The following is a 21216-nucleotide window of genomic DNA, read 5'->3' as shown; positions in this document are numbered from 1 at the left end:
GGCGGTTTGTAGCTTAAATGACCACACATGGGGAGCAATGCAGCCATTATTTGAATATTTGAATTTGAGAAAGCTATTTACCAGGAAGGAATAAGCTGAAATACATCTTAATCTGTAGCAGTTAATGAATAAAGCCTTATAGCCATGAAATGCAAAGGCATTACATTAAACATTAATCTGTGTCTTTTCAAGGATATTTAATGCTAAATACTTTTTCTATCCCAATAAGAAAATTGTCCACTTTCTAAAGCGAAGTGCAGTTAATTTCTTCTCTTATCTATGTAGTTTTTCAACACCCACTGACACCCACAGAAATAGGAGAACAGTTCAAGAGCTGGTTAAACTCTGGGCTGAAAAATTAACAACACTCTCTGATTAAAAATTTGAATGGACAAAGATGTATGATAATTATGAAAGGGAAGTGCATGGAACAATCATTGCCATCCCATAACAAGCTATAACAGTCGTGACCGAGGAAACATTGTTCACAACTCCAGTAAACAAGACGAACCTGAGATATGACTTGGCGACCGGCAGACATTTCTGGTCCGCTCAGCTCTGCCTCAGCTATGAACCAGAAAGCCAGCATCTCGCTAGCAAGTTGCTCCCATTTTGATGTCAGAATTTTCTGGCATAAATGAAATAAATGGAATAAATGCTATGTAGCTGTAAGTAGTGAGTTGAACACCGAATGTCTTCATGTTAGATGATCGCTTGCGTAATGAAATTGTCAGTAAGTTCATCCTGTGGTGCTCAGAGGAGGAGGCACTGAAGGACTACGCTTAGCTGTAAATAAATTGTAAAGGGAGGTTGCATCCTTGTTGCTATAGTTACTCATTTTACTTTACTCAAGCTGAAGCTATATAGCCAGTGCATTAGTTAAGAAAGATGAATGGACAATTTCTCAGGAACCAGGGATGTTTTAAAAGAGAAAAGAAACCATTTAAAGTCTGTAATGCCAGAGATGGAAGTTGTATGATGCATATGTGCGTCCTCCTTCCATCCAAAACAAAATCATGTGCTTTATAAAAGCCAAACCGGGAAACATGTCCAACCAATCGTATTGTTCCATGGAAGCAAGCACACAGTTGATCTTGTGCAGAGGATTTCCAGGGAAGGTGAGCATTTGGTGGTGACCACGAAGACTGGAACCTGCTGTAACTGTTTAGTATCAGCAGAATCGAGTGTTCACCCAGACTATGGTATAACTCTGAAACACGTGGAGGTTAGAGAAGCATGTGGTTGTTGAAAATTAAGCTTTTGATCACTTGACAAGGAGCAGCTCCAGCTCTTTCCAGCCCAATCAACAGGGCTCAAAACTACTCAACTTCCACGCTGTAACGGGGGTTTCTGAAACTACATCCCATCTTCTGCCTCTCTTCCAATCCTGTGTGCCCTCCTGCTTTGTGTGTGTGTGTGTGTGTGTTGTTGTTGTGTATTTGTTGGTTGTGTCTTGGTTGGCACCCAGATCCCAGCTGTCGCAGTACAGCGAATTTGTGCCAAACCGGATACCCACAGGGCACATTAGAGCCAGAGGCTGCCAGCTGCCCCCCACCCCCACCCCTCAATGACACACACACACACACACACACAATCCCCCCACTATCTCACACTCAAAAAAACTCCTCCATTCACCTCTCAAACTTGCCCGTCCTCAATACGCACATTTAGACACACTCAGGGTGGGCACACATCCAAGTTTTGGCATGTCGGAGCTGTAAAGGCAACAGGAGTGTCAACAACATCACACTGCTGCTACATAATCCTCCTCGTCCCCCTGAGCATGCAAGCACAGACACACAGCTTCAATCAATAAATCAGTCCGCTCGCTCAGCACATCTTAAGGAACAAGAAGTGAGTTTGTGTGTTAAAGTAATTGCGGCTGGGACAGAAAGTGGTGTCACCTTTAATTTTGGTGGACTATTTATTATAGTAACGCCAGATCATAATGGCTGAGATTAAGGGCCCGATTTGGAGATAAATGCCTGAGTGAAATGTTCGAGAGAGAATGTAGGCCAACGAGACAATCAAGACATTTAGACGTGGCTGAGGGATAAGAGCTGAGAGTGACTTTTGTTCCTTGAATTTCTGTTTATTCACTGTTTTGTTGCCATAGATCTAAAACTGCCCATTCACATTGAAACGGTTATTGTTCAGCGTTATTTCAGCCCACGCATTATGCAAATCGCATCCAAGCCAATCAGCTGCGAATGCTGCACAGTGCTGGTTCTTAGAAACTACAGAATACTTGTCATCCCGGGTTATTGTGCTGGATGCTACAGAGAAAAACTCGATGTGTCTCCCCGTGTTGTGTTTGGTGCTGGTTCATTGTGAGAGGTGAGGGGCTGGGATGTCATCTCCTTTGTTGCTTTGACTGTGAGGACTTGATGCCACTTTGCATCACTCTGGTCACAGGACTATACTCGCACACACAATCATGTTCACACAATCTCAGGTATGTACACATGATGGAAAACACAGTCAATCCCAGCAGCTGTGCAGTATCAGGCTGCACCGTCATGCTGGGATCTGTCGACTTCAAAATAACATGGCTCAGCAGAGGAGCACAAAATAAGCGTTGGGCATTTCATTCTGGGCAGTGCATCACAGAGGATAACTGATTTGGTGGCAAAACCAAACTCTCACAGTGTTGTTCCTCTCTCAAACAGGCCTTTCAACTTAAAAAAAAAACAAAACACCTCTCATTATGATACAAGGAGACAATGAGCCTGCAGCCAGGTTATCAGCTCTGTGAGGCTGCACTGAGGCACAACGGTGCTTTGAGGTGCGTCGACATCCTGACTGCGACAACGGCGACTGTGAACGTGCCGATCTTAAGAGGGTATAATGTTTAGCATTTGAACATGATAACATTTGCCAGTCAGCAACAATTGCAAAGCACTGCTAAGGCTTATGGGAATGTTGTAACTTATCCATCTGTTAAACTGTTAAACAATCGACATCAGGATGACGCTAGAGGAGGATTAAGGAATGATCTTATTCACATGTCAATTTTTGGCTTATAGGTTTTGGTTTTTTTTTATAACACCTCCAACCTTTTTGCTCCTGCGTTAGTATATCGGGTCTTCAAGGAAGGATCCCACCATTTATTGCCTAATTCGACAACTATCATGAAATGCGCTGTGACACCGATGGGACCACGAAGGCTTCTTCAGTGACCATAAACAGAAAAATGTCCCTCCGGTGATGATCTCATGGGGTTAAACAATCTCTCTTTGATGACTCAAAAGTCACGGCAGGATTTCAAGGCAACACTGTGACTGACCGTCTTATTTTCCAGGCACAAATGTTGTGCAGTCTGATCCCAACATTAGAGAACTGGTGAAAACAAATAAAAAATAAAACAAATGCCTGATGGGTAATCAGATTTACATAATGTTGTTTGGAAACAATTGCCTGAGAAATGTGAGATTTTTATCAGAAGATTATGGTTAACCAAAACCCACATACAAGGTTGCACAACAAGGTAGGAGGAATGTATCTGTTTGTTCCAACCACCCATCTATTACCTGCAGCTGTCATGAAATTTGCATAAAAATATTGCAAAAGGGGCCAATTTTCTCCAAGAACAGAATATAATTGTACAATAGAGAACAGAAGGCACTAAAGCACGATGAATGTCCGAGGCGCTGGATTAAAAATTTCCCTCACGTACCGGTTTTGTTTGGATTGAGTCTGCTGACCATAAATGTCCCCTTTCTATCGATCATCAACCTTTAAGACAAATATGACCTGTGGCAAACAAACTGCTTCTGTCTCAATAACAATTCTGGTAAGGGAGCGATTTAGGACACTCATGTTAATCATTCACTGGGGCAGTGGAAATACCCTGACATCAAATATCTCCTGTCCAGGTAGGGAAAATGGAGAATGAAAAGCCTCTAAATGAATATTGACTCATACACGCAGTGGATGAAAGCCAGGAGGCCATCAAACAGGCCTGTACTTTAAACCCCTCAGGATACCAGCACCACCACACGTTTTACTGTCCCAGTTCTGTGCATCAGTGAAAACAAGAATAGTCGATTTCTCACCAAAGACAGCGTGTTACATCATTTCCTCTGTTCTGTGTTTTTGTTCTTCCTTTTTTTTTGTTTGTCTTTTCTCTTTTTCTTCATGGTATTATTCCACAGTGATGCCATCATGCCAGTCACTCACGAACCAGACAGATCAAGGCCCAGCAGTGTGAAATGTGTCGGCCATTTTGGCTCCGTCAGAGCTGGCGGCACGCAGAGCAACTGCTCATTAGAAGGCAAGTGTGACAGAGCCTCTCTCTCTCTCTCCCCTCTCTCCTCCACCGGGCTGGTGGTTTGACTTCCTCACCCAAATAGTAGTGTATGTGGGGGAGAGGAGAGGGGAGGGAGAGAGGCAGATGGCAGCGGCGAATGAAAGAGGAGAGAAAGCAGGAGGAAGGCTGGAGGGAGAGTGAAAGTGAACAAGAGAGGAGAGTTGGAGAGTGAGAGGTACAAAGCAAGAGAGGTGGAGGGAGAGAGGGCAGGGGCTTGAGGACTGGAGGGAGGAAACGTGCCGGCGGATATCATTAGGTTTGGGTGCAGGGCTGTTTAACGAGCGAACTCACAGCACCCCTCCGTCCTCAGTGGCGCCTGCTGGCTGGAGGCCCCCAGGTTCTGGCTTCGCAGTAGGGGCTCCTGCCTGCTCCATCACACCGAACGTGGGGGGGGAGCTGAGGGTGGAGATTTATTTTCTCTCACTACCTGTGGCGCAACCAGCACATTTGCACAGAAACATGCACAGAATTAAAAAAAAAAAAAAACAACCCAAGAAATTCACTTAGGATCTCACACTCTCTCTCTCCCTCGCACACACACACACACACACACACACACACACACACGCAGAGCCTTGGGGAGGAGAGGTTTACCACATGCGCTCTCTATTTTCTCTTTCTTCTTCTTCCCCATCTCCCGTCAGTGGTATAATTGACTCTGCCTGACACATAAACATACTGGTAACAAACCCGGGCGTCCCCTTGAAGTTGAGCGGTGGAGAACGCAGCTGTGCGAGGTGCTGGGAAAAGTTGCTGGGCAGTGGGCGCTTGCTAGTTTGTGGCATCCCTGCTGTCGCCCGTTCGACTGTGTGGCTGCGCTGCCACCATGGGAGGCTGACCAGAAAATATTTCTCTGTAGATTTGAAAGAAGAGCCATTTCTTATTTGAATATATCAGTGAGAGGACGGGAGAAATCATAAATATTTTTTACACCGAAATTAGCATGTATATGTCATGTTCAACGTCCTGAAAGCAGCAGGTCATGTACCTTATCAGACTGCCTCCTGAAGATGTTAAAACTTGCTTTTTAACTAATAACATTATGAATTGAATACATCATTTTTTCATAGCACTGATGATGGAAAAAGGTGAAGAGTGAGCCATCTTGTTTCCTTGCCATCTTTGTTGAGCATTGCTGCATGGCAGTTAGAAATGCTTTCCTATTTGTCACTGCAATGAAATCCAGCTGCTCTGTGCTATTGTTTAAATGATCTCAGAGTCTTGTGATTGTTTGTATTTTTCTGGTTATGACAAAAAGACCAAAACATGTGTGTGTATCCAACACTTGACATATCATATTCCTCTCCGCCATTGACCTCTACTGTCGTCCCAAAGCTATTAAAAACACATTAATGAGCCACATTGCTGCACTGGCTGACCTGATGACTGGCGCTGCAGTTTGTTTTGATCTGTTTCTGCAAAAACACACAAGCGCGCCACAGCTTCAAATCGTCCTCAATAAATGGACAATTTACTCCTGCTTGAGGCACATTTGCTAAAAATGACTGGCGACAAAAGAGGTTGATGAAACCAGTGAATGTGAATCAAAACAAAATTGTGGACTATAAAACCAAAACATCAGACTGAAAGACACTAAAATGAGGGGAAGCTGCTGACTCTGTCGTTAATTATCTGTAGGTTTATGAGCGATGTTCAGATGATAACATTGATTCCTGCAACTTTAAGAACTTCATCACTTTAGGACAAAGTTGTGCTGAATGTAAAGGTTCTTAGATGACACTTTCTGACCTGTTATTTCCCTCTGAACACTGCAGTCCAGTTGAATAGATTTTGCAGGCTTCTTGTTGACCTGAAAAAGATCCGTTGAACTTTGAAAGCTTGTGACAGTAAATCAGTGTAACGAAAGTGCGCGTCATCCTCTGCAGTGCTGACAGTGGTCGTGGCAAAGCTGGCGAGATAAAGCCCCGTAAAAAAGTGGCTGTTGGAGATGAGAGCGTAGCCTGGTGCCAGCGAGTGGGGACTGGGAGTTCACGACCGGATGGATGTCAGCTTGATCTGCACTGAATCAACACACACAGTGAAGGCTGATAAGGAGGCTTAACCTCCTCAGCTGGTGAAGAGACTCTCCTGATGCCCACTTATATGTGTGCACAGTTTTGTAAAGATACGGTATGTACATAACACACACATAGTGACACATGTGGAGATAATAACACAGACAGCAGCACACAAGAGAGACTGGGATGATCCCCGCCAAAGTGAGCAACAGCAATTGATTCAAAAGGTTTTCATATCAGTCATTTTGACAGGATCAGTGAGAACAGGATCAACTGAGGGGGGGCTACAGATGAAAGACAACAGAGGGACAAAAAGCATAGAGATTAAACAGAAAAGAAGACAAAAAGTTGAACAAAAGTGTCAAAATGAAAGCGAGAATAAATTTGGGGGGTAGCAGGAGGGTAAAGCAAAAAAAAACCCCCCAAACAATTCTGACACAAACCACTAGTTGCAAACAACACGTACTGAGAAATCAAACAAGATAAGAGAAGGGGAGAGATGAGACACAGAGAGAGACGAGGAAAGCATAAGAAAGCGAGTGAGAAAAGAGAAGACGGAGGGAGAGGGAGACAGACAGAGACTTTTCTTTGTCAAAAGTGGTGAAACTCAGCACTAAAGAAGGCTCTTTGCTCCTTCTCTGACAAGACAATAAAACATGAAGGCAAACAGATGTGATAACCTTCGCTGCTCATTCTGATACAATGTCAAGTTCTCGGCAACACACACACACACACACACACTGACAAACACTCACGGTGTGCGGCCAGAGCCCCCCTATCTAAGTACCAGTGCTCATCCTGACACTCCAAAGGGGCTCAGCCTGTGCTCTGTCTAAGATGTTTAATTCATACAGCCGCCTGCTTGTGCTCAACATGAATGTGTGACGGAGGAGGATGGGAATGCGGAGCGTAATGCGCAACAGCCAGGCTGAGGGTGATGCAGAGACACAAGAGACAAAGGCTACATAAATAGAGAGAAAAGCGAGAGCGATAATGCCGGTGAATAAAGAGAGAGCGAGAGATAGAAGAAGGTGATGTACGAGTATCCACAATGAGAAAAACAAAACAAAACAAAAAGGGGTTTAGAAATAGACACGGCTGAAATCTGTGAAGCAGTAAAATGATACCACAGAGACAGAGAGACAGAGAGAGAGAGATGAGAAAGCACATGCTTGAGATGGAATAAGTGATGGATAGAATTAGAGCAGCAAAACTGAAAGAGAGAAAAGAGAGGCGGAGAAAAGTGCAAAAAACAGCGGAGGGAAATTTCGCAGACACACACAAAGACATTAAAATAATAATAATAATAATAAAAAAAAACAAAATAAAAGAAACTGTGCCGATCTCATCCAGAGTGCTGAGGATGTGTGTTGCAGGTCTCAGGAGAGGCAGGCAGGGGACTGAGCGTTAGCGATTTTCTGTCATATCTCTCTCTCTCTTCATCCCTCACGCTGGTTATCCACCTCCACCGCCTCCTCCCTCAGCCCACCCTCTCCACTGCAGCGTGTGGAAAGCCAGTGCACTACAGCGCGTGTAGGAATTGCTGGGCATCCATTTCAATTCACCCAAAGATCGATTTCACTGTGCGATTAATCACAACACTTTGGTATAATTAGTTCCTCAAAATTAAAACCACGTTTCTCGTGGAACCTGCTCCTCGCTGTCATACAGAGAGGCTGTTGAAGGCCGTCTCCTCTCTTTGTGCAAATGTGTTTGAAACTACTTTTGGTTTTGTTGCAGTTGCAAGTTGCGGTTTACATTCTTGTCTGTCCAGACTCACATATGCAGTAAGTGATAGAGAACTTCGTCTCCATCGCGTTTGTGGCGAACTACAACACTTCGGTTATGGATGTTGGTGCAAAAACGCTAAAAAATTCCACAACTTGGATGCTTCACACTCATTTTCAAGCCAGCAGCACAGCAGATCTGCACAATTAGCACATTTTCAAAGTGGAAGACAATTCAGTCTGTACCGAATTTGAACTATGGTCGCAATCTGCCTTTCTGTTAATGAGTTAGGGTGTCTAATAACGGACAGAGATGTGCTTCAGCAGAACATTATGATGCCACAGTGAAGCTGACCTTGGAGATACAGTAAACCGTCATCCCTTCATCATTTGAACCTTTTCCACATTTGTATGACATTTTGTCATGATCAGTGTGGGTTTTGTGAGGTCTCACTGACCTTTGACCACCAAGTCTGCTCAGTTTGAAGAAAATCTCTCAAACCGAACCCACGAACAACCTGAAGACATGACGCCTCCTGGTATGACTGTCACCATAAAAGCATAAAAGGAAACTACTTTCCAACCTTCATCTCAAGGATAAAAGCTGAGAGCGCTTCTTGAAAGGATCACTTTTTGTCAGGTAACTTGGCTTTGAATTATTATTTACCCTTTAAGCATTAGTAATTTTTCATTAATAACGTTATTTACAGCTTACAAGATAATCCTCTTTTAAAATACACTATATAGACTAAAGTATCCAGACACACCGCTTTATGAGGCCGTTCTTCAGAGGTTGGGCTCGGCCCCTTTACTTCTTAATGCTTCAGCACACCAAGACATTTTGGACAATGCTATGCTTCCAACTTTGTGGCAACAGTTTGTTGAAGGCCCTTTTCTAGTCCAGCGTGACTGTGCCCCAGTGCACAAAGCAAAGCTCCATAAAGACATGGCTGGATGAGTTTGGTGTGGAAGAACTTGACCGGCCCACACAGAGTCCTGACCTCAACCCCATCCAACACCTTTGGGATGAACTGGAACGGAGATCGCGAGCCAGACCTTTTAGTCCAACATCAGTGCCTGACCTCACAAATGCTCTACTGCACGAATGGGCACAGAAGGACCCGAGGTAGCAGCCAATCAGAGAACAGTGTTGTCTTAGAGCAGGGCAGCAGGATAAAACTTAATTATTGACACAAGTGAGCACATTCAGTTGCTTTTGCTGACACGGTTACCCTTGAGGAAGCAGAACATGAACAGCGGCGTGAAAACTTTAAAGAAAGCGCAAAGTGTGTGAGTATTCACAGACATTTTCAATTGGGATGCACAGCAGACTCCCAGAGGTCACAGATGGAAGCTGTTGTGTGCTTCATGGAGGAGCTCGGAGCCCCCACCCCCACCCCAAAAACTGCAATGTCACACCTCTCCAACCGCAACATCTGTCAGGTAATCCTTTTTTTTCTGCACCTGTCATGTGTGAATAGGTGTACACATGTGCAGTGTCAGCACGGTTGTAACATCCTCGCTGAGTGCGAAACAAAGACAGAATAATCAGAGAACACATTATACACGAAGATTAATCTGTTTATTATTATATATACTCGTCAAGATATCAGCATCATCATTAATATCCACTGTTAGGCACCTTATATGTAGATAGGTTGGGAGTAGAGACTTGGTCTGCATGCCTGTTGGTTACAAAAACACACAGAACAGAATGGAGTCATGCTGTCAACACGGCAGAAACAAAACTCTTAGATTTGTAGTCTTCTGTTTGGATTGTGTTTGAGGCGTCGCTTGCATGTTTGTCTCTACACTTGTTTATGCATAACTAATGTGAAAACCTGTGAGCGGCTGTGACTTTGTTTACTGCTAATTTGTTGAGAAATATGTGTGTATAGAGTGTCACGGTGTGCGTCTGTCTGTGTGTGTGTGTGCTTGTGTATGTGTGTTTTAAACACAAAGTCTGGGTTTGTGCACATTTCTACTTGCATGCCAGCTTGTGTGAAAGTTCTTGTGCAATAACATGGTGAGCTTTAGTCTGGCATTGTGTAACAGTGGACTGTGTATCGGTGTCTATCGGTATGTGCCAAAACTCTTGCAGGTACTTTGAGACTACAGGCTGAGCAAGTTCAGGCAAGTCCTCAGACACTTTGGCACATTTGCCAGATCTCGACCTGGTTAAACCTGGATATCGGTGCCAGATGTGCAGTGGAAAGTTCCCCTCTTGCCTCTGGAGGAAAATCTATTCCCTCACTTCCTCTCCTGCAAGTAGGGAGCGAGCACACAATCTGGAGAGTAACAATAAAGAATCAATATTTTACTGCCTATGCCCAGAGTTTTATTACAACGCTGCAGCCTGGGATATGGATCGCTAAAGCGCACTGCTACATTTGTTAGTACTTGACCCAAAGTTTAGACTGCCTGCATGAAATTTGTAAAAATGAATTTCAAAGACGCTTCGAGATAAAGGGAATACAACACTTTCAATAATCCTTTAACAGCCACACAAGTGCAGAATTGCAACTGAGTATGAATACTGACACAGTACTTTCTTTACAGGGCCACAATCAAAAATATGATGAAATTCAATGAAAGTGGTTCATATACTGCGAGATCACAATACGTCAGCCTTGTGTTCTTTTCTCTGTGGATTAAGAGAATGAATGGACCTTGTTTTTGTCAGCCTTTTTTGTACAAATCTTAATGCTTCTGTTTCTGAGCAAAACTCTGACATTAGTTAAATGGTGAATCTAACCAAAAGCAATAGCCTGACATTTTGGGAAATATGCTTGTTTTCTTTCTTGCCAAGAGTTAGATGAGAAGATACAGTACTCATGTATGTGTGCTGAATTTGAAACAACTGTCAGCGGCCAGTTAGCTTAGCCTGCCATGATGTCTGGAAACCAGGGGGAACATTTAGTCTAGCTTGGTCTTAAGTAAACAAAATCCACCTTCCAGCATCTCATTTGTATCTTATTTATTTGTCATTTTTTATACTTTGATTTTTTTCTGCGCTAGAAGCCACATTTTGGACTGAGATTGAGGCTGAGTGTATGCTAGGCTAAGCTAACTAACTGCTGGATGTCGCTTTATATTTAATGCACACACGCAGGAGTTGCATTGATCTCATCGTCTTTGTGAAAGAGCTAAACTTTAAGTTTTGCTCACACAAGGTAAGAAACATTTGAACATGAGTCCGTGAAAAAAGGTCACACAAACAAACTGTAAATGTGACATATAACCCAATGTACTTTAGTAGTGCCGGTAGGTGGATTTTGTTCTAAAACTCATTAAGCTACTAAGTGCATTTCCCAAAATGGCAAACCTTTACTCCAATAAGAGGTTATATTGATTTTTTTAAAACAATATCACCATCAATATCAGCTCATTACATTGATGAAAATAAACGACTGCCAAGGGTTATTTGCATAAATTAAGCCAGATCTCAAACTCATCAGCTTTTCATTGCCACAGACTTCTTCTCCCAGTTTCACATATTGACAGTTTTCCAATCAGAAATCGGGGGAGTGGAGAAATTCCAAACTTAATGGAGGCTTCAGCCCCTCCCGTCCCTCCTGTGGCCCTGACAGACATGGACACGGCATCTCCACCGGACCGTGAAATAACCACTTGTGTTTTAGCCCGAACAACTCCATTCCTATGTGACTGTCAGGACACACACACACACACACACGCACACACGCACACAAACACTCCTTGAGGCTTTTGTAATCCTGGAGGACCGACTGTATGTCCCAAAGAACTGATCAATACTATTCAATCTGCTCACAGGTCTTTGCTGCATTAGGCTACAGTTGCTATCCAAACAATGAATGGCTGGACACAGAGGGGCCCTTGTACAAATGGAATCCCATTAAAACGCAATGGCTCTCAGGGGCCGATGCTGACCCCCATTCCCTCCACCCCCCCGACACCCCCTCTGCTCCAACTGCAGCAGCTATTCTATGCTCTTCTGATTGACAGCTCCCATCCAGGAGAGGAAAGATGTTGTTACCATGACAACAGCTACACCGGAGTGGATACGAGCTTTTGATAAATAATCATTCCGGAAATCAGCGGCTGATATTAAGAGGTCATTAAACTGGCTACAGGATTTTATAATATATTTACACTCACAGACACTGTGGAGGAGATGGCAACGGACTGAGTAACAGCTGTTTTGTTCCGTGACAGACACATGTGCTTTTAAGTGCAGTTAAAATATCTATAATATCAACAGTGAGTGGCCATTATTCACATTGACAGAGATTTGAGTTCCTCATCAGCGATAAATAGAATACAGTGTATCTTGCTAATAAGATGGCAGACAACATTTCCATGATGAGCTTTTTTGCACACAGCACATTTCCTTTCTACACTATTTTCAATATATTTCATCTAAAAATAGTTTCAAGCAGTGAGATGGAAAGCAGAGACAGGAATAAAGAGTCGGCGATACTGAGGGGAGGAAATGAAAAGGCTCTTCTTTTGTTATCCGTGATGTCTTTTCTTCTTTCTCTCTCCTCATTAGTGGTGAAGAATTTCAAGTCGAAGTATCTCTCGGTTCACGAAGCCCTTTTGCTTTTCCTGCTCCTCCTCCTCCTCCTCCTTCTTCTTCTTCTTTTTCATTAAGCCACTCCCTTTCCCTTTGTTTCAGTTTACCTATTGGCACGGTGCATTTAGGAACACCGAGGGATTTTCCTTCTCGCAGTTCATCCCCCTTTTTATTTTCTCAGGTTCTGCTTCACCTCCTTCAGACTCCTATGTTTTTGCACCACGTCGTTCATTTCACGCGAGCCAACTTAACTGTACCTAATGTGCTGCCAGGTTCAGTGTTTATTCCCAGGCTAAGTGTTGGTTGTTTTCACAGTGAAGTTCTCTCTCAGGCTTACTGCCTAACTATAAGAGAGTGATCCACAATATGGAGAGGGCAAAAAAGCAAGGACAGAGATGTGGACACTCCACCAGCTGTTCACCAGGATCTATGCACAGAATGAGAGAGAGAGAAAGAGAGAGTAAACGTCTCACCCCTTTTTGCGGTTGTGGGAATAGTCGGTGAGGAGATAAGGGTGAAGAATAAGGGAAGAGGAGGTGTATGGTAGGGGTGTTGTGGACAGTCATCATGCTCAGGCTCAAGAGCGCTACTGCGGGAGAAAACACACGTTGAAGTGCTACGATGAAGGAGCTAACATGCCACAAACAGACCAAGAGACTGCATTTTGATGTGAAAGGATGGATTATAGGTGTCACTCTTTACTGTTAGGGTTGAGATCCCCAAAACCAAATCAGCGCACGTACGCACACACAAACACACCCAAAACTATTGACCAATCACAAGGCCTTGGTGCAGAGATTATCTTAAATGCTTTTGGGAAACCCAGCACATGTTGAATTCTGGGTACATGACGGTTAGGAGGACTTGACTATCGGCATGATTCCCGAGGGAGTGAAGTGAAAGAGAGTAGGAGTTCTAGCGTGATAGATCAGGTCTAGGTTTGGCTGCAAAGGTCAGAGATGATGGAAGATTGGTAATGGAAAGTATTGGTCAGAGTCCAGGAAGCTGTGAGGAATTGTTTGGACTGGGAGGAAACGGCAAGTCAGAGCTTGTGGGAGTTTCTCAGGAGTGGCTGGGAGGAAGGCATGACTTTTTCTTTTTGTCTTTGGAGAAGCCGAGGACGGAGACCAAAGGTGTGAGACTGCAGTGACTGTTCCACCAAGAAGACTGGGAGTCACGTGTTGGGCGAATATTGGCAAGGTGGTGGGCGTCTTCATCCTTCTGTGACTGTCTAGTCCTGCTCTGTCAGGCTATGGCGAAGAAGGAGTGCACTCCAGAGAGGCTGCAGACAAAAGCAGAAAGATTGGAAAAAGTTAATGAGAGCAAACAACAGAAAAGAAGGTTCGGGGAGAAAAAGCGCCCGTGTTGGAAAGCCGAAGATGTTGAGAAATATGAGAAACGGCAAGAGAGAGAGAGAGAGAGAAATAAGACAAAAAACACAAGAGCAAAAAGAGAAACAATGACGACCATCACAAGATCAGGGAGGGGTGGGGTGTGTGCGTGTGTGTGTGTGTGTGCGTGTGTGTGTGCGTGTGTTTGTGTGTGTGTGTGTGTGGGGGGGGGGTGCGAAACGAAACCGAGAGGAGTGACGTAGATGAGAGAGGAAATTAAGAAGTTGAGATCAAACAGGAAAAAAAAAAAAAGGAGAAAGGGCCGAGATAACAAGCATGGGCACAGTGAGGCATAAAAATGGATCAGGGGGATGGAATTAGAAAAATAGAAAGGGGGAGGGAGGGGGGGGGTAAGAGAGACGGGATAAAAGAGAGGAAGAGGGAGAGAGAGGGAGGACGACTAAGAAGAGAGGAGACATAATTATAAAACGGCACGAGAAAAATCAATGCGGTGAGTGTCTTATGCTTGCAGGCGACATACAAAGAGAGGCGGAGAGCAGGAGCGTGTCCATCAAATGCATACACACCACCACATGTCAAGTGTCACACACACACACACACACACACACACAGAAGCATTTCTAATGCAGAGTGGAGACATGGAGGATGAGTCAGGCAGATGAAGTGGAGAGAGACAAGTGACATTTAGAGCTCAGTCGAAGCATGTGATGACAAGGCACAAAGATACATGCCAGTCCTGCCTCTGACAACAGCTTGTGTGTGTGTGTGTGTGTGTGTGTGTGTGCGTGTGCGCAGGTCAGCACGTGTGTTTGTAGATGCAGAGCTTAGTGCAAGGAAACAGATTTGTGATTTTCTATGTTGTTTTACTCAGATGAAAGTCGTAACTGAGGGCAAAGAGCCGACACAAAGAGCTGGAGGATTCATATTAACGTTTGGAAAAGATCACTTACTTAAGCAAAAGTACCAATACCACAATGTAAAAATGCTCCTTTGTAAGCAAAAGACCAGACGAATTGCCAACAAATAAAAGTCAAAGCACTCATTCTGTATAAAAATGGCTCCTGTGACGGTGATAGTATTATATTTGAAATTACTGGATTGACAAAGCTGGTTGTAGCATTGAGCTTTATAGTCGGTAAAGTCTTCCACTGGTTTCTAACCTGAGGTCAGGTTCCCCCGAAGGATCACAAAATAAATCCAAAGAGTTTGTGAAATGACTGATTGGCTGTGAAGGCAAATGTGGATTCATTGTTTTGGACTTGTTATCTTATCTTTGCTTTTTGTGATATATTAGAGAGTTTTACCTCGTCGAGCCTCAAACGGCCATTTAAATAAAACCATCTGTGAAGTTTAAAGGAGAAATCGCTCTTTGCTTTGACTACTAACTACTGACCGACCTGCAATATGACAACAGGCAACAACATTTCATAAAAGGTTTTCAAATCTGACCTCACTATCAGCAGGACATCATTTGTTTGTGCCTTCCAAGACCACTGCACTGTCAAAAACAAAAAACAAACAAACAAACCAAAAACTAGAATCACTACCTTGCATGCCTCTGTGCACAAGTCAAGTTACAAGTTATACTGCACACCTATAGCCATGGAGAGATTCATCACATGACATGTCGTGTCATGTCATCACATGACATGACGACAATCGCATGAAGCTCAATGCGCTTGTGGTGGACAAATCTGATGAAATCCTCTCAAGGCATCCCTGATTTTTCACCTTCACAAAAATGTGACCGATTAACAAACAAAAGACAGGCAGCCCAAAGACATGATGTCTCCGGCCACGGCTGTCGCCAGCGTGGAGGCATAATATATTATATGAGGTTATGCTGTGGTTATGCTTTCGTTAAGCACCCTAACAGATTAAAATAAGTACATCACTGAGGTCAGGGGCGCTTTGGCAAAGAAAAAGCAAAGAAAAGAAGAAGAAAACCTTTGGAAACAAACTGCGGTCTCCATGTTTAATGTTTTCATCCATCCATCCAACATGACCTCCTCCCCAGCCTGTCACTTACTTCTCCAGTCATAATTTACACGTCCCTTGGGGTTTCTGTCACTCGGTCGTAAACATACGTTGTTTTGGAGTTAACGTACAATCTTGCAGGAAAAGCTCTCACATAAATGCAGTGAAGCAAAGAAAATGTTGTCCTCGAAAATGTAGTGGAACAAATGCATATAGCAGCATAAAGTGAGAATATACTACTCAAACACCTCAAAACCGTACTTTGGTACATCATTAAATGTATTGAGCTACATTCGACCTTGAACGCAGCACTGAAAATTCGACCACGTAATATTCATCATCATTACTGGCAAACACTGCAATGCATCAAGCTATTTTTGCTCAAAAGCATGTAAACACCATGTCAGCCCACACACACACACACACACACACACACACACAAACTCACTCACTGTTAACTGTATTAGTGCCAGGGCTTATCAGTGCAGCGGGACCACACACCACAAAAGGCTGATTTCATTACAGTCGTAGGAGGGCCTTGACAAGCTGTCAGCATGTTCGGAAGATTCTTCAAATCCCCCTCCCCTCTCTTTCGTCTGACAATGGTGAGAATACTCAGAGCTTGAATATCTGTTTCCACACACACACACAGGCGGGCACACACACACACACAGGAAAGTTTCCCGGTCGACATCTTAATTTCAAGGATAGTTTGCACACGCAGACACAAAAGGCTGCATTTACAATGACACAAACAGGGAAAAAAAACTCTGTTCTGTGTCTTAATTTCATGGGTAGTTTACATCGACTCTCTCCATATCACTCACACACACACACACACACACACACACAATTCTGAGGTAGTTCTGAATGGAGAGCAGGCCCAGAGGTGCAGTTCAATGACATACTGTGTATTTCCAATTTATGTCACCACGCTTCTATTGGCTGCTCTATACACACACAAACCTTCCTCTCTCACTCACTTACACACACACACACACACACACAAACAAACAACAGACTCTGCATGTTAAGGACAGTTTGCTGTTATAGCTCTGTGGTTACATTTTCAGATGATTGAAGAGATTACTATTGCCATAAAACCATGCAGAACAATAAGAAGAATAAAACCCACACAACCTTTATGCAAACAGATTTTCCAATCTCATTGAAGAGTTAAGTGGCAGAGTTAAAAAAAAAAAAGGAGTATGATCATCCTTCAGCCAAGGCTGTTTCAGTCTTCAAGGACAGAAAAGGGCAAATTACTCAGGAAAATCTTTTCTTTAACATAATTACTATAATCTGCCAAACCTAAATTGAACAGACCAGCGTGTGACATGTGGAGTGTGGAGTGTGTGTGTGTGTCTGCTCCAGCATCTGACAGAGAAATACAATTTCGATATGTTTCAGTGGTGGGTAATAGTGTGTGTGTGTGTGTGTGTGTGTGTGTGTGTGGGTGAATGAGAGGCAGACAACACTCGGCTAGTCTCCAATTATTAAACTAACCAATGACAAGGCCCACTCATCACGTTTACATCCCAAACAAAGGGACAGTTGATCTATTAATAACATACTGTTCTGCAGTGTAACTCACACATGGATTTGGTCTAATACTGCAAACATGAATGGACACACATCACACTCAAACACATAAATAAGGCTCCTGTAGCCTGGAGAAGCTCAGTTGCCTGTGCTGAATGATGAATGCGATTTGCTAGCATTAACAGATGAGCAGCTTCTCAGAGACACGTTGTAAAATGTCTGGATCATCAAAATCTCTCTCGCTTCCTGCCACCTGTCTTCATATCTCTTTCTCCCCCTCTCACCATTTGCATTTATAATCAGAACTGTCTTACTTGTTTAATCTGAGCACACCTGAGCGTGAAACATCGTGCAGTAAAAACATGTGTATCCTGTGGGTCAGATGCAGGCTTTACCCTGTTGGGGTGTCCCTGATTGGTTCACTATTGGAAACAATTTGATGTAGCTTTTAAAGAATAAGGCTGGCGACATGCTTGTCTTTTTGTCAGCAAATGCCATGAGAAAAGGCTCCAAATCAACACGCTAATAATATTTAGACACAGCGATGGTTCGAGCTAAGTAAATGGTTACATGCTCACAATGACAATATTAACAACCTGGTGCGATGTGTTCACAATGTTCGTCTTGCGTGAACGTACCCTAAGATCTGGACACAAAGTACAGCTGAGTTTGATGGGAATGTCATTAGTTTAGCAGGAATTCACCAAAAAAAAAAAAGACATGAAAACATGAATTGAGACTCCATTATGACTACAGTGTTCCTACAATAAATACAGGAAGGTATTCAATCCAAGTAATACTTCATATTGTCAAGAAATCCCAAAAAAGACCAAAAGCCAATAGGGTGTCCAATGAAGATGTCAATTTTTAGGCAAAAAAAATTCTTTCAGAAAGCACTTGTTGGACTATTTTGATTGCTATATTAATATGCATTTTTGCTCTTGTGAGATTTTACAGAAGAGGGACGGTCTTTGTGGGATCAACTCAGAATAAACTGCATCCCTCATAATGAAGAACACCCAGTAAAAAGACATGTTGTGCTGACACAATCCTGGCCTTAGGGAACGCTGGATGATGAGGCAGGGAAAACAAAACAAAACAAACGGTGCAGACATCCTGATCTTGATCAGTCTTCAAGCTCTGCAGCTGGACAATAATCCCTCTGGTCTGCGAGGAAGCAAGTCTTTCATTTAATAAAGTAGAAAAGTCAAAGTCAGTCACTGTCTGCTAGATATTAAGGAAAGATTGTGGTTATGGCAAAAAAAATTCTTTAGATATGGTGAGGGTTGGCTTTGGAACACAGGAATACTGGCAGCTAAGGTTAGAAGTTATCGAGCAAAAGCCTCAATACTAGAAACTGCAATAAAAGCAAGAATTAGAAGATAAAAGCCAACACGTATAATGTGATACCAATGACCTACAAAACACAATCTCCAGGAGTCTTTGGGTAATGATGGGCGCCATGCTATTGTTATGATGGTCCATTATTCTCAAACCCCAAAAGTCCGAAATATGTCCTGCTGGACCCATTGGTCTGACAAACGTTATCCTGAAAACAAACGCCCATTTGCTCCAAAAATACACTCTCTCCCTCCACTTGTTAGTTTAATGACCGCCGGACCTGTCCGTGGTGCTGAATCAGTGGGGGTTTTGCCCTAAAACAGGTTATCTTTATGGCCTCACAGTAAATAAACAAACCCCGAAACCGAACCCGATCTGAAGATATTAAGGAATAAAACTTTTTTGTTTGTGAGTTTGTATTTTCGAAACAACAGGCCTTCAGATCAGCCGGCTTTTGTTTTTGGGATGACTTACGGGCTGGCGGACAAATGGGATTCTGGTCCAATGGCTTGTTTCAGACTAGTGGGATTCTCTGATGATTACACTGGTCTGAAGATTAACTTGTATTTAAGTCTAGTCGGTTGTGTTTACTTTTCTGTATGATTCACACTCTTATAGTACCATAAACACGACGGTGGTCTGGACTCTGATGACTTACAAACAGACCATAATAAAGGCCAGAAGATAAACACTTCAAACTAATGAGGAGAATCCTTGTTGTTCATTTATATATTGATTTATGTTAAGTCTGCTGTCTGTCGGACTCACAGGCTGGGGGTATATTTGCTGAAACTGACAGGTCATTAAGTTCAGCTGCATCACATCTGCCACAGGCTTCGAAGTGAAAGTTCAGACAAGTTAAGGCTGGGGAGGTGGGTGCACTGTTACATATATGCCCACATTGAAATGTACATTTTTATATGCAGAGGTTTGAGCCTCCGTGGTGCTCAGATAAGGCTTAGAGAGCCTCGTCTCCCAGCATGTGTTTAAAATAGGTCATCTTATTCTGCGACTCCGAGCAAGCACGCCTGCTTCTTTCCCTGCCCTGATTTCAACAACATAAACAACTGACGGGAAGTTTTCTCCCTCTCCCTGTCTCTCTCTCTCTCTCTCTCCATCTTTCTCTTTACATCGGAGCTCCTCATCAGCGTAACCCAGTGAGGTTAAGTAAATAAGTCTATTTTATGCAGAGCAAGAGACAGAGGAATGGTAGTTCTCAGAGTGCTCGTATTTTGGTATTCTAACTCGTGTCAAGTTGGATTTGTTTGTTACTGTGCTTTTCCCGGTGCCTCCTGCCACCACCACCAACACACACACTGACACAGGCACATTTTGCACACACACACACACACACACAGACCTTGCCTCCATGCTTCAGTTTCCTTTAGTTGCTCAGCGGGGGACTGTCAGACTGAGCTCAGTACCATTTCTTTGCTGTGCTGCTCTATCACACAGGATATCTCTCCTGACACAGAGCTGTCACGGCCTTCGGGGCTTAAAGATGGCAATGCAAAGGAGCAAAAAGTGGAACAGTAAAAACAAGCCCCTCATTTATTCCACCGCATGTATGCTGATGTCGGCAAGTATCTATATTTGTATGCGTGTCTTCGTGGGTGAAAGCACAGCTGTATGTGTGAAAATGCCTTTAGACGGCGTTAAAAAGGAAAGCACAATACACCGTTTAACTGTGATGACATTACTGGTGCAATTAGCCCAAGGCTTTAGCAACATCTTTGGTGGTTACTGGTTCTTAAAACATGACTGAGGTCTGCATATTTCAGTCTGATAAACCACAAGTAATAGCTGTAACGCTGGATTTTATACTCCAGTTCCTGAAATAGTTTTTTGTTGACTGAACACAGCAACACTGAACAGCCTGTTACCTGTTGCTGAAATACTAATTGAGATCTGAACTTTAAAAAGTTAGGTCTCCTGTTTGGGAAATGTGCTGATCTGTTTTGTTGCCGAAAGTTAGATGATTGATACGAGGAAGTCATTGCCTCTGGCCAAGAAAAAGTGCAGCACACTAACACAACTTGTAATTTTTACACACCTCTTGTAGGGGTTAATCAAACAAGACATAAGGTGGTAGCTGGATTGTGTTTACTTCGAACACAGCTATGCTAGCTGTTTCTCCGCCGTTTCCAGGCTTTAGGCTAAGCTGTCCTGACAGGCTGCTGACTGTAGGCTCATATGTGCCATATTTGGTATTGATTGTTTTATCTAATTCTCAGCAATTAAATTTTGCTGAGGATTATTAAAGAATTATTACATTTTGAACCTTTCCTTGGCGGGATTGGCAGGTGCTCCATCGTGGTGCTTGCAACAGGCCCTGCTAGTTTATATCCGTAACTGTAGAAGGGCAGTGCAGGTTATGTTGCAGATTGATGATGCA

At 43.3% G+C, this 21216-nt stretch overlaps 1 protein-coding gene across 4 annotated transcripts in view; it reads right to left on the bottom strand.

Annotated features, from left to right (window-relative positions):
* The window catches only part of samd12 (sterile alpha motif domain containing 12), a 120575-nt gene that overhangs the window by 17759 nt on the left and 81600 nt on the right, over positions 1 to 21216 (bottom strand). The window contains exon 6 of one of the 4 annotated variants that reach the window (XM_046417433.1): positions 9620 to 13891. The exons of the other annotated variants lie outside the window; for them this stretch is intronic. Coding sequence (XP_046273389.1) covers positions 13860 to 13891 — 32 coding nt within the window. The 3' untranslated portion in view covers positions 9620 to 13859. Of the gene's footprint in view, positions 1 to 9619; positions 13892 to 21216 lie in introns of those variants that run through there. 4 annotated transcript variants of the gene reach the window in all.

The sequence above is a fragment of the Scatophagus argus genome, chromosome 17 (assembly GCF_020382885.2).
Source record: "Scatophagus argus isolate fScaArg1 chromosome 17, fScaArg1.pri, whole genome shotgun sequence".
In the NCBI taxonomy this organism is placed as follows: domain Eukaryota; kingdom Metazoa; phylum Chordata; class Actinopteri; family Scatophagidae; genus Scatophagus; species Scatophagus argus.
Note: the sequence above shows the minus strand (reverse complement) of the source record. Positions and strands in the feature narration are given on the sequence as shown.